Source organism: Theobroma umbraticum, unplaced genomic scaffold (genome assembly GCF_002168275.2).
Source record: "Theobroma umbraticum cultivar Fairchild unplaced genomic scaffold, ASM216827v3 scaffold_51.0, whole genome shotgun sequence".
In the NCBI taxonomy this organism is placed as follows: domain Eukaryota; kingdom Viridiplantae; phylum Streptophyta; class Magnoliopsida; order Malvales; family Malvaceae; genus Theobroma; species Theobroma umbraticum.
In genome coordinates, this window is record NW_018397260.1 from 4,444,677 (window position 1) to 4,459,592 (window position 14,916).

Consider the following 14,916-nt stretch of genomic DNA (forward strand, 5'->3'; position numbering starts at 1 on the left):
TGTTATACTTTTTTTAAAATATAAGTAAAGTAAATGATATAAAAATAAATATCTTAAAAATTAAGTTTACTTGTTAAGCAAACAAGTAAAAAAAATTTAAATATAAAAAGTATTTTAAATGCTTTACAATATTTTACTTGATTGTTACTTTTTTAGCAAATACCAGATCCCTGGTTATCTTATCCGTACGACTCTTTTAGTTCTAAGTTAATTCTACTTACATGTAAACAAAATGAAAAGAAACTTTTCCATCAATTTCTATACAGGATCATACTCCAAAAATGCATGAATTAAATCAAACCAATCATCCACAACCCAGAAAAAAAATTTAGTTGCACTAGTTTTGATTGGTACTGATTTTTATTAATTGCTGCAAATACTTGGTAGCTGTAGGCAAAATGTTTTGAGTTGTTGATGTCAGATTTTGATGTCAAGTTCTCTTGGTCTCTGATTTAAAAATTTCTAACTTTGTGCTGGAAATTTGGCATGAGAGGGCAATAGGGTGAAGAATGCAATGACTGTATGTGAAAGTTATAAGTGGATCACCAAATTTTTAAGCGAGAATAAAATAATAATTTTTATTTTTTAAAGAAAATTGGTTATATTTATTTTAAGTCTTTAAAAATTTTAAATTTATTTTTTGATGAAATGGCACTATTTCGAAGCTTGATAATATATAAAAATTATATATGGTTAATGTATCAAATATAATCTCTAAAAAAAATTGACATAATTTTAAGATGAAGTAAAAAGAAAATGTGATCATTCAATTTAAAGCGAATGAAGTGAACATGGTGATCATCTCAATTGGATAAGACTTGATTTTGAAAGTCTTAATATTGAATACAAGGATAACTCGAATATTCTTCGACAGCTCTAGGAGATAGATGAAAGAAATAAATAAAAAATAGTACATTTGAATTAAATTTAACTCATTAAATCAAATAGTTGCTACAAATAAGTACTTTATCAATTTTTAAATAAGTATTATTTAAAAATAAACATCTATTGTTTTTTTTTGGTATATATATTAGAAAATCCAAAATATAGAGGGTTCAATGTCAAACCTCATCTATTGTAACTAAAAGGTATCATGCACTAGTCCAAGTTTTGCCACTATTGGTTTATTTTGTTTCACCTCAAATTCTATTTTTGGTATAATATTTTTAAAAATCTCATTAATTATTTAAAAAATTTTAAATAATTTCTTATTTTTATATCACGTTTAATTTTTTTTATATTTTTATGTTAGATCAAATAAACTTTTATAACTAACAACTGAATAATTGTTATTAATTAAAATATCATTTGTCCTTTTTATACTTATATGACATTAATATAAAAGCTAAAAATATCATATAACTATATCATCATATCATATCAATGTATCAAATTATAATCACTATATCATGTCAATAAGACACGCGACGTAAAATAAATATTTATTTGATTGTCTCAATTTTGTTAAAGTGGTGTTTGGTACTTTACAATGTAATGTGATTGTAAGTAACGTGATTGCAAGCAATATGATTGCAAGCAATATGATTGCAGGGAACATAACATTACAGTGTTTGGTATACAAACAAAATAATGATTAAAATGTAGAGAAAGATAACATTGCAACATTTAGTTTACAAGTATTTTATTGAGAATGTAAAGTTAATTTTTAAAATTACTCATAATTATTAAAATATAAGTTTAATATATTTATATTTTTTATTATTAATTTTTATATGATATCATCTCTTAAATATATTTTTAATGTCATATATTTTATTTTTATTTATTATTAATCTTATATATTTTATTTTTAATATATTTATATTTTTTATTATTAATTTTTATATAATATCATCTCTTAAATATATTTTTAATGTCATATATTTTATTTTTATTTCTTTATTATATTTTTTATATTATATATTATATTTTAATTTATTTTACCTATATTATATAAATTTTAATTTTTTATATTTTTTTTATTTTAAATTTTGATTATTATATTATATATTTTATTTTAATATTTTTTATTTTAATTATAACATTATAAAATATTTTTAATAAACTAATAAAGTTGAAGGGTAAAATTATCTTTAAGAATATTGTAGAGTGTAATGTAATGTGATTGCATTAGTTTTGAACTACAATCATATTATATCAATTGACAATAATGTGATTGCACTGCAATCTTACATTATAGTGATATGTTACAAAATAAACACTATAATGTAATTTAATTAAATATATTATAAAAAATATATTTTTATTTTTTAGATACCAAACGCTACTTAAAAGTACGAGAGTAAAGGAATATCCAAAGAAAAACAGTCCACATCTAGGGACTTGGCAACGCGGCCTCAAAAATCCATATGCTTAAACTCATATAAGTTATAAACGAGAGGTCTAAGAAATCGAAGTCGTGGGCCTAAAGTACCCGAAAAAAGGTTTTGGGCCTTGACCCATACATGGCAACTTTCATCTCATGTTGTAAATGGTCGAACCGCAAATGAAAGCTTTTGTAATCCAATAATTCCCTTTCAGCCTTTTGTTATTTACCTATAATAATTACAATATCCTTTCTTCATTTCTTCATGGAAGCAACTGTTTGAGCTAATGCATGACGAGAGAGAGAGAAAGACAGAGAGGAGATTTTAATATTATTTTTTCCTTTCGTAAGAAAAGAATGGCTACTAGCTAGTGAATATTCCTGAAAATATTCATGAAAAAAAAAAGAATTAATCTTTATGATTTCTTTGCAACTTGCTTGGTTTCCTTTATCACCCATAACTCTTTTTTTAGGTTTTGGCATCTTTTATCTTCTTATCTCAGTCCATTGTTTAATCAGGTCAATATTAAACAATTAATGGTAAATTAATTGATACAACAATATTAGAACTTTGGAAATATTTTCAAAGTATGAGATTCAATTCCAAAATAAATAGTAACATGTATAATACATCTTATTTATATCAAGAATGAACAAATGATTTAATAATACTTGATCCCTAATATTTTCAAAACTGTTAAAAATTTCACTATTGATGTATAAATAATCTTCGAAAATATATACCATATTAATACTGGATATTTACTTTATTTTTTAATTTTGACCCACAAAATAGCTCTCAAACTTGATAAAGAATTAGCAACCTTATTTTATAAAAAAAAAATAGATACCTTATAATATTAAGGGAAGACAATCATAGGGGGAAAAGTGTTGCCTTCAATTACATCATGTTTTGCGCCCAAGGTCTTGACTATCTCTCCATTTTCAAAGGCATCAACTTGTCGCTATTGCATCATCATATATAATACTCATTAATTACATGTTCACATCATTGTAAAGCTTTGTTTAGCATAGCAAACACTTGAATAATCAAAAAAAGAAATTTTGAAAAATTTAAAAAATTAAATAATGTAAATAGCAACATTATAACCCCACAACTGCATATGCTAATGTATATTTATATCATAATAATTATACATAATCATTCTTAAACTATGGTTAATTAATGCTGATGGTGGGCAGACTATGCATAATGCAAAGATTAGTTTTATGTAAAAATAATTATATAGGAATAGGTGCATGTTTTGTATAGCGGAGATCAAGTTTTTGTTACATATAAAAAATGGGGCAGCCATTTTTGCTGGTGAGGTGTATTAGCAGTGTGTTAAATTAATGGGATTGTAAGGTGGGAAGCAAGCTCTCTTTACAATAATCAATGTGTTCAAATTTGATAAAAGAATAATGTATGACTGTGTCCTTAAGTTCAACATAGATCCAAAGATTAGAGTTGGTTGTGAAAGGCACATTCTGAGGAATCTTCTTTGAGGAACTCCGATACTCCCTTTAATCAAGAGACAGGCTTACGCTTACGATTGTGGGGAGAGGGATATGCCAACAACCACCCAAAACCCTCTCTCACCTTCCCTACCTCTCCCTCTTTAAGCAAGTTCCAAGTCCCGACTAAAACCATAATCACAATAGAAAAATGTTAAAAAATTTGCAAATATATATAATGATCTCAATATATAAAAATAAAAATACACGAAATCCTTACTTTTAAAGCTTTTAAAATTTGTATCGTTTATGACCATACATTTATGCATATATATGGTCGTCAAGTTTTATATGTTCTCTCTCACCCTGTCTAGCTCTCCCTCTTTAATCAAGTTCGAAGTTCCAACTAAAACCATAATCACAAAAGAGAAATGTTAAAAGTTGAAAATATAATCATCCGAGTATATAAAAATAAATATACATGAAAATTTTATTTTTGAAAGTTTGTATTATTTATGATGATACATTTCTGCATATTGTCGTCTTAGCTCTTGACTTTTTTGTTATCTATTTATTTAGTTTATCTCATTATGAAATGAAATGATATGGTGATTAACCTTCAAAAAAAATTATGCATATCATTGTCAAGTTTTATATATTCTCTCCCTAACCCTGATTAGCTCTTCCCCTTTAATCAAGTTTGAAGTTTCAAACTAAAACCATAATCACAAAAGAGAAATGTTAAAAGTTGAAAATATAATTATCTGAATATATAAAAATAAAATTATATGAAAACTTAATTTTTAAAGTGTGTATCATTTATGCATATTTTCTTCAGGTTTTATATATTCTCTTCTTTTTTTTTAGACACACACATCTAAATGCATGCATCTACATATATATTGACAAAAGTAGTTTATATATATAAAAGTTAGTATAAAGGTAAAGTCTAGCAAATATTTCATCTTAATTAAAAGTTTCAACTTCACATCATTAAGAATGGATAAAGTTTGGAACGCAAGGTCACCTTAATTTGGAATGAATTTCTATGCATGTAACACCATAGCATGGATGCTTTTTTTTGGGTCCGATATGGAATGATAAAGCTGTACTATACATAGGTACATATAATATAATGCCCACCAGCTAACTCTAGAGGAGTTGTGGTGGTTGAAATGATCAACCACTGTTCGTTTGTTTAGATAATGCAACTGCCAATGCATCTCTTCCACCTGCATTTCTCACATTTAGATCAAGGCAAGATTAAACAATGCTGGTAGATAACCTCTAAATGGTTCTAATTACACTACTTTTCTTCTATTGAAGATAAAGGGAGTGGAGACAAGAAGAAGATATGCATGGGTATCATTATCCTTTTTTGTTCTCAATTTAGGGGAAGAAATAAAAGCCAGTCTCATCCATGGGCAGGTAGAACTTGTATAGTAACGTATTGTAAAGCAATAGCTAGATAGGATTTAGATCATATCAACGTCCAACAATCATGCAATGTGTTAGATTTCCGTCTGACCTACAACCACAATTATTTGACATTTTTAATGTTTTAGAAAAGTAAGCTTGGGACCTGATGGAGATCTCTAAATCTATCATGCAATATGTTAGATTTCAGTCTGATGTACAACCGTATTTGAAATTTTTAATGTCCTAGAAAAGTAAGCTTGGAATTTGATGGAGATCTCTAAATCTATATTCTGCAAAATTGGCGTCTGATAAACAAAGTCATTTACTATTTTTAATGCCCTGGAATAGGAAAAGTCAGCCTGAAAGAAATGTTATAGAGATCTCTATATCTATCTTCTGCAAATTGTTCTTATCAAGCATGTCAGAATGGAAAATGTAGAGTTTATCTTCGTTTCAGTGAAACGGGATTTTGACCCTTGTTCCATATCCAACTTCATGAGACGTGTATTTTGAGTTGAACTTGTGGTCGAAAGGTTGAAAGAGAAAATTATCACATTTGTTTTTCACATCACAGCAGATTTTAATGTTTTATTGGTTTGGATGTCGCTGTGGAGCCAAAAAGGAAGTGAAAGCAACAGCCTGAGAAAAAATAAATTTGAAGAAGAGGGAAAAAAAATGGCAATGATACCGATAGAAAATGAAAAGGAAAACCGCAAACGAGGCAGAGGTATAGTCAACAATAATTTGTACACTGGCCCACCGATTTATTTTTTCAGAAGGAAAATCCAATGCAACACACAGAACAAGGAAGACAATAAACAAACTCATGTTCTTACAAACAGCCGCATTAAGCTTAAAACCAAATCAACGAAATTGGGATGTGCTTAGGACGTACGTCGAACAGTTTGGTCTAAGATTTTGTTGAAAAGGTTCAAAAACCACGTCTGGATGCCAAGGGATGAAAAATAATGCGCAGTTGAAAGCAAAAGTTAAAGATAGCTTCATCTTTTTTAGTAACTTTTTAGAAATCAGAGTCTGGAGAAGTCCAAATAGAAGCAGAGAGCAAACGCCTGGATTTCCAACCTAAGACAAGCCTGTTATTGGCCAACTCCTCGACGCTGTAACCATCATTGAATAAGCCCAGCAGAAGCTTTGCTTGACAATGGTTGGCAAAGCTGATGTTGACAGGCTTGAATCCCACCGCCGCTAACCATTCTGACCAAGGACAACTCTCTTCGTCTCCTCGGGTTCGGTAAATCCTTGTCAATGATCCGGCTATTCGAGGTCCAAGAAATACTCTTTCAACCAAGGCCCTGGCCCGGCCCTGCATAGGGAACCCGGCTTCTAGAGAGTCGTACACGGCAGAGTAGTGGTGCAATAAGTCCATGAACCGCCCCACGAACCCCCCATCTCCAATGGGTCCGACTTCTTCTTCCACCAGGGTCACCAACCTTGGATTCAAGGTCTTGGCCCCAGTTAAAAATGAAGCGACTGAATCAGGTGCTCGATAGCTAAAGTGAGGCAAGTGCAACATACAATTGATCACCAAGGCCTCTCCCCTAACTAATTTCACAGCTGACGGTCTGAACGTTTCATCAGAGTCCAGCCTACACTGATGGAAAGAAAAGGGCTGCCCGATGGAGGCTGCAAAAGCGACTAATCGTCGACCAGTCTCTTGAATGGTCCCAATTGATCGCCGGCCGCTGCCGCTTCTTGATAAAGCAGTGATCCTGAGATGTGGAGCTGGCGGTCCTTCCTTCCTAGACACCAAGGCTTGCATCAAAGACGCCCATTGGATCCCCTCCATGATGTCATAGTCCACTATGTGAATCCTCCTGTCATGCGCCACAGCTTCCAGGATTGCTTGATTGGCCGTGAAGTGACCAAATTTAACATAAGGAGACATGTCTTGCAACAGCTGAAAAGCTGCAAGCACGTCCGCTTGATGATGCTCGTCACGGTGATAGTGAGGCCCATTGGGTATCAAATGCTTCCCATGGCCACCACCGGAACCTTCCAGTAAACCCTGCAAGGCCTCGGTAAAATAGGCCGCCAACCTTTCCATGTTGGTTCCATCATTGGGGACACCAACTCCTTGAGCCGAACCAATATCACCCGAGCCAGTTCACCGCTCTTGTTAGCCCCGTTAGTGCCTCGGCGGCGGCCATCAACAGGTGAACCAACCTCAACCCTTTGAAATCCTCGCGGTTCGATTCTTTATCGGCAACCATCGTATCGTTGAGACGGAGTTACTCGTTTCATGGTCTACTCTAGCTAGCTCTATCCCTGTTCCATCATCCATCATGGACTCAATGAGGTCTTGAAACTCATCGCGCTCGCTAGATAACGAGTCCCAATCAACAACTGGGGATCCCCAGTCGTTTCAGGTACAGGCAAGGTCATCGTCTGTAGTGGTGGTGGTGGTGGTGTGGTGGTGCTGTAGCTAGAGAAGTCGACCTCGAAGGCGTTGTCTATGGCCATGGCCATGGCTACTAGATGAAGAAGGACTTCGGGTGTGTCAGGTTTATGTGAAGGTGTCCAATGTTTGGTTTAAAGGGGGTTTGAGAGAGGAAAGGGCTTGGAACAAGAGACACTAAAGGTAGGAAGTTACTTGGGTTATTAAAGTTTTAATTAAGGGATCATCGACTAAGATGGACAGCTCGCAAGGTTGGTTTGGTTTTTATACACACCCCCCCCCAGGGTCCTAATCACTCTTTTTCAATACTTGTATGAAACTTTTTGCCCTGGATGCCCTCCTATTTTATGATTATTGTTAAACAATCTTCTACAAATATTTGCATGTCTTTTTCCATGTGTTCCACGTAGGAACAATAATCAACTATTGAGTTACATCATGGATGACCATACCAAGAATATGAAGGTGGATTGTAACATCAAAGTTTGGGGGGCGCCTGGCGCTTAATATTGGAGCCTTTTTTATCTAGAGTTAAGGCAGTAACCTCTGTTTCCTATATATACTTGGCAATAGCAAACAAGAATATTAGTTGGTAAATCACCAATGACAAGTTCCAATGAGGCTTATGGTTTATGATTAATGAAAGCTTAAAGCATGGAAGTCAACAGTGTCATTAACATGATTGGAGATTTATCCAAAATGGATGGAGCTGATCACTAGTTAATTTGTTTATAAACTTCTACCCACCAGCCATCATGCATGTTCTCATCATCCTGCGCCCTCATTTGCAACACTAGAAGTCAACATTTTGGAAATATATACCACTTTCTCTATTCTTTTGAAAATTCTTTTTTATTTGTACACAAAACACACACACACACATATATATATATGTTTTTTTTTTAAAATTTGCATGTGAAATCCACATATGGCATGACTAAATTATACTATAGCATAGAAAGGAAGTGATAGGGCATACAAACAATTTCTTTCAGGATAGAAAAAGGAAAACCTGATAAACCCTGGGGGGGAATATAAAGAAAAGTAAAAGCATAGGCACATGACAGCAAAATCGTCCAACTTTTAGTGGAACGGCAGAAAGACAAAGGGTGGCCAATGATTTTGCGTAGAAATCATCAAATTGAAAGCTCAGTTGCAAGAAAAGGCTTTGGACAAGGTTTTAACCTATCACTAAAACATTATAATTCACATATATTTCCGGCACTTACGAATCAGCGAACCAAAAAGCGTCCCAGGAAAAGGAAAAAAATTAAGGACCAACATTATCATTTGACTGGTCTCTCTTTTCTTTATATATATATATATATTGTTCAGACCATGTCATCATTTTCTGGCACGTCATTTTCAGGCCGGCTCCACTTCTAGTCACCTCCTCCAAGTTCCCCCACCAGCATGGTTCGCTTGGTTTGCTCCAGGAATGTTTGCTATTTTACATGGTTGGATCACATCAGGGAAGGGCTCCACTTTTGGGGAAAATTTTTTTAAAGTCAAATATCTCAAATTTATGAACATGATTGGTTTGTTGAAGCACATTAAAATAGGGTGCATGTCAAAGGTTGGCAGGGGTGAGGGGATTAAACTTTTTTAAATGTCAAGTAATTATATATTGGCTTAATTATTAGTAGTAAATGATTTCTAATGCACTATGGAGGCCGGATTAATCTATAGGTTATTGCAAGTACAACGAGAAGTGAAATTTTGACTAAATTATTTAATGTAGACAACAAGTAAAATTAAAACCAAATTCCTAAGAATGATGAATAACAAGAGCCTTTGAAAAGATATTACGATTTAATTTGAAATCTTAAAATTGTATCTTTGAAAGACGTTTAAAATTTATGAGTTGAAAAGGATTATCTCCCATCGTGTAACTCAAACTTAATTAAAGATATTTCTATATACTCAATGAAATATGTTAAAGGAGCAAATCTAAATTATTTCATTCACGTTAAGAATATAACCAAAGAAATATTTTATTGGGGTAAACTAGATTATTTCATTGTCCAAAAGATACCAAAGTAAAATTATAATATGTAAATTCTACCATTAATTTTACCGCAAAAATAAAATGGTTTGAAAACTCACTTGGTGGACTACTACTATAATCATGGACTTGAAGTCAATCCATCAGATGGCCACTACCATAGTTTTCAACTTTCAATCAGGTCGGCAGTGGAAAGTTCCATTGCTTAGTCAAAACTCAAAACTCAGTCGGATAATCCCATGACAAAGATAGTGAAATTCCACAAGTAGGAATCAATCAAAATGAATTATACTTAGATTAATCAGTAATTACATTGTAAGTGTGCGTCGTCGTGCCGTTTCTTGAGCTTTGATATCAATATACCAAAACAAAGTGTAAATTTCCACGCATTTAATAATTAGTGGGAAGTCTATATTAACAACTAATTAAGTCTCTATGCTGTGCAAAATTAAAGGACACAATGAAAAAGTTGTATAATAAAGAGGTATTATTTAATGTTAAAGATTATATATATATATATATATACATGAAAAGCAGATAAAAATATTTCATTGAAAAAATGAAAAAATTAATTTAGTGGAAATTATTTTTAAAATTTTTTATTATAAGAAAGAGTTGGATTTTGTCCTAATAAGAAGGTTAAAGAGTTTTCGTACGTTAGAAAAGTTTATAAAAAGAACCGCAAAGACATAGGCTGTGGATGTACAGTGCAAGATGAGCAAATTACGATTGCGGCTTAAAGACGTGGCAGCATTAGGGCGGTAGACTGGATGGTTTTAAAATGAAGAAATGGCCGGCGGGGTGCTTATGTAATGAAAGAAACGGACATGTCCGTGAAAGCGAGGCATCTCCGAGTCGGTCGGGCACGCGCCACATATTAAGAGCAGTTCCTGCTAGGACGGCCAGTAGACCGGGGACAAGTCAAAGTGGCCGTTAGACATCAACGACTTTTAAACTGTTTACGACAGCTTACACTCATTTCTTATTGTCACTACAATTTTACAAAAAATATACATTGATCCTTTGCTTTTATAATTTGTAACTCTTTACATATATTTTCTTTATTTTCTCTCTACACTTTTCTCCATTCGTATCATTTAACATGTTTTTTTTTTACAAATATTTTTTTCTTTTCTCTCAGAGGATTTTAGACTAGATTATAATTTTTTTATTTTTTGATTGCTTAAGTGTCGATAGATTAATAAGAAACATATCGAAATTTCAATTATTTTATAGCTATATGAGGAGAGATTCAAACTTTGTATCTTAATTTTTTTAAAAAAAATTATAAAATCTTTATTATGGTGTGTGATATGTAATTCACACTAAATATTATCTATATGTGTATAACATGAATGTCACTATTAGGAATATGTCATAGTTTCGCATATTTATATCACCAAATCTTGTGCATAAAGGTGTTTTTTGTCTTAAACATAGAGTAAAAGCTCTAAAATCATAAATTAATCTTGAGTCTTGTACTATTAAGTGTTTCCCTAATTTTATATTTGTTGACTTTAATTGATTAGCAGGCTTATTTTTCCCCCTCGTCATATCTATAGCATTTTGAGCTAATAACAAAAGGTGATCATGAAACTTTCAATTCTTCATTTTTCTTTTTCTTTATATATATACTTATTTACTCATTTTTTATGATTACGATAAGTGATAACAATGATGGAAGGCAAGATTAGGGTATAACATCTAAAAAAATCTTTAAATTATTTAAAAAATCTTAAATAAATTTTTACTTTTTTATTACATACAATCAAGATCTTGTACTTTCGTTTTTTGAATTAGGAAAGCTTTTATAATTAATGATTAAGTAATTTTTTAAGGCATAATTGATTAATTATTATTAATCAAAAAATTATTTATTATTTTATATCATTTAGTACTGATGTGACATACTATCATATCATAATAAATGATAACATGATATAGTGATGTGATATTATGATATAATTATGTAATATATTCACCTTTCATGTCAATTTTATGTTGACATTAAATGACAAAAGATATTTTAATTAATGATAATTAATCAATCATTAATAATAACTGCTTATTTGATATTTATTGTGTAATAAAAAATAAAATTTAATTAAAATTTTTTAAATAATTTAAAAGATTTTTCAAGAATTACATCCAAATTATCGATACTTATTTTGCTAATAAAAGTTATGAGACAATACTTATATCATGCTAGCATATGATCATCTAGTCAAATGAACCATTCAATTCAAACGAAATTGTATATGACTAGATCGATTGTGAATTTGTAATATCTTAACATGTTTAAACTGAGACTTCTAAATTAAAATATTCAAGTTCTAATTTTTTTTAAAAGATCATATTTCATAGATATTAATAGACAATTAATTTTATAAATGTCAATTCAAGTCTATCATTCAAATTTTATTTATTAAAGTGTGTAGGACACTTGATTAGGTATTTTTTCAAAGCCAAAGGTATATCACTTTTTTTTTTTAACTTTTTGGATACGTGAACAATATTAATTATTTTACTCTTTCTAATTAATTATTATCATTGTTCAAATCCACCAAATACCCATCACCGTCCATGGAGAGGCTGATATGGATGATGACGAAAACCACCAGAAATAAACGTTCATAATTCAAGTCAAAACACTCCACCATTGGCCCAGTATTGCCAAGCACATATTTGCTAATTAAATAATATCTAAAGGAATATTACTCTCTAACTTCACAATAATTAAACACCATGGTTTGTCAACTCTAGTCATTAAAAATGTGGTCCAATAGATATATTCACTCGTATATTCCTTGTAAGAGATGAGATTCCATTGTCTGTTGTAAAGACCTAGAGATTCCCTTTCTTTAAAATTAGCCTATGATGATCAGTACACCAGTAGTACTACTCACTCCTTCAATAATTCATTCATCAACTTTACTTCTCATTAGGGTTTGAAAATTTTGAGTTAACCGCAGCATTTTAAGCATCTTTATGCAGATATATAGATGCCATCATTTGATTTTCATGTCATATATAATCTGTATAACAGATTATTAAGTTACCAAATCAACAAATTAAAAGCAAATGACACAGAAGTCTTATAACCTCGAGATCTTTAGTTCAAGCTTTATTACATGTGGATTTGGTCTAATATGTTTAATTTATCTAATTATATATTGGTTTTATAGATGGTTTGTCTTTTCACTAAACCCTAGTCTGAACCCGATGCAAATCTTGTGCCCTCATCACTCCTCCCTTGTGATTAGAATTGTTGCTTTAAACGTAATTTCCATAAGAAATTAGTCTACATATATATATATATATATATATATATATAAGTGGAAAGAGAACTAACTTAAAATTAAACGAAATATTCATAGGGTGTAATCGAACCCCCACGAGAGCCTCTTAGTTTTTTACCATTGAAACAAGTTTGCAATGATAGCAGCGGCATTATTAGTTTTTAGTATTCAGACATTGGTTGTTTTTGGTAGTTTTTGTAAGTTAGATGGATGGAATTATGTTAACAAAATGCTATATGATGGATAGGATTATGGCCAGTTCAAAAGCAAATCTCAACAAAACTAAGAAATTAAAAAACCTAGCTATATAAACTCAGCTTTCTAAATTGGATTAATTTGTAACTTTTGCTTGATCACGGGTTTGTTCTCATTGTTTTGATCTTGGTTTGGAATAAGTGATTACGAGGGCACTGTGTATTGAACAACCGGCAGATCAATGCAACAAGCTGTACTAGTTGGAAATATTTTGAAAGACAACATTCTGGAACTTGCATTTGCCTTTGTCTTTCCTCTTGTCTTTGGCTTGACATTCATTGAGCCTCAAGTGTGCTTCCAAGTCATTAAAAAATTGAGTAAACACCTTTAACAAATGAAAGGTGATTGAAGTGATAAACAACTAGTTTTTTTTTTTTTTTTGCCTCCATCTTTATGGGGTCATTATAAACAAACAACTACGGAATAAACTTTATCGATGTTGGTCACAAAAATCAGGACATGTTCAAGCTTTGTGATTGTTACAATTATTTATTTCTCAGCATGCTTAATTTTGCCAGTTGAAATTATTAATGTTTATCTCTTAAATTAAAACTCTTAGTGCATGAGTAGAGCAAAGTGGAAGTATTCGTGTAACGAAAACGAAATGGAAAAAGAGTTTTTGCTAGTAGGTGTTTTTGAGATATTTTATAAAATTAGTTAAGATATTATTTATGGTAGTTGATAGTTAATATGATAAATTTTAATATATTTAAGAAATTATTTTTTTAATATAAATATTATATACTCGTGAAAAGTACTTCAGCAAACTAAAGCATAAGCCAAACATCATCCGGCTCAAGTTAATTTTATCCTAAAAGCCTAAAAAAGCTCAATCAAATTAAAAAAAAAAATCCCATTTGCCAATTTCCATATCATTGTGAATTAAGTGTACAATTATAGTAGTATATGATTACACTAGTTTGCCACCCCCGGAAGGTTGGTTAAAGCTTATCTCGTTTAATTCAAAGCACTAAATTTGTTCTTTCTTTTCTTCCTTTACATAATTTTTTGTCTTGCTTATTTATTTTTCCTAGCTTTTACTCTTCGATCTTTCTCGACGACAAGTACATGAATTCCAACACTTGGCCGAGTTTGCCGACCTTGATAGTCAAGATGCCTCTTGTGTGGAATTTTGGGACTTTTCCCATTAACTAGAAAGAGAAGGTGTGCTAGTTCTCTTTGTAAGATTGTTTATGTTAATATGCAAAGCTTTGGTAAAACAAAAACCAAAAATACTTGCAATTGGAACAAAGTTGATAGTGAAGCACTCTCTAATTAACTAGTTAGACTAAGTAATAGATTAGCAAAAAGCTTGTGAATTTAAAGCACTAGTATATATTCTTGGAGACCAACGCGCAGATCGACCTTTTCATTGTCTTCCACGTGGAGGGATAATTTCGAGCTAATCTTGTCTCTTAATTTCTTAATCTTAATTAAACTTGAGCTTAATCTTAATTTGTTTCCGTGTTAAATATGTTTAGCGTATGTAATGCCTAATTATAAAAACTTAACAGCAAAGGTTAACGGGGAAGCATTAGTTAAATTTGAAGGCCAGTGATGTCAGTGTGCTTGAATATTAGATCTATTACTGAATTAGAAGAGTAATACCTAGAGGGACATAAATTAATGGAAAAATTAGAGGCCTAAAAGTGGGCTATGATTGTCTTGCTTAGAGGGAATCAAGCCAATTTTTTATTCAATAATTTTTAATTTTAAAGATAAAAAGGGTTTGCTAATGGTC

At 31.3% G+C, this 14,916-nt stretch overlaps 1 protein-coding gene across 1 annotated transcript; it reads right to left on the bottom strand.

Moving 5' to 3' along the window:
* Positions 1-6,049: 6,049 nt before the first annotated feature.
* Positions 6,050-7,836, bottom strand: LOC110417062 (GRAS family transcription factor). The gene is given in 5 exon segments (XM_021429249.2): positions 6,050-7,279; positions 7,282-7,347; positions 7,350-7,434; positions 7,437-7,628; positions 7,631-7,836. Coding segments are annotated over 5 exon segments (1,458 nt in total). The 5' UTR covers positions 7,688-7,836; the 3' UTR covers positions 6,050-6,221.
* Positions 7,837-14,916: the final 7,080 nt, after the last annotated feature.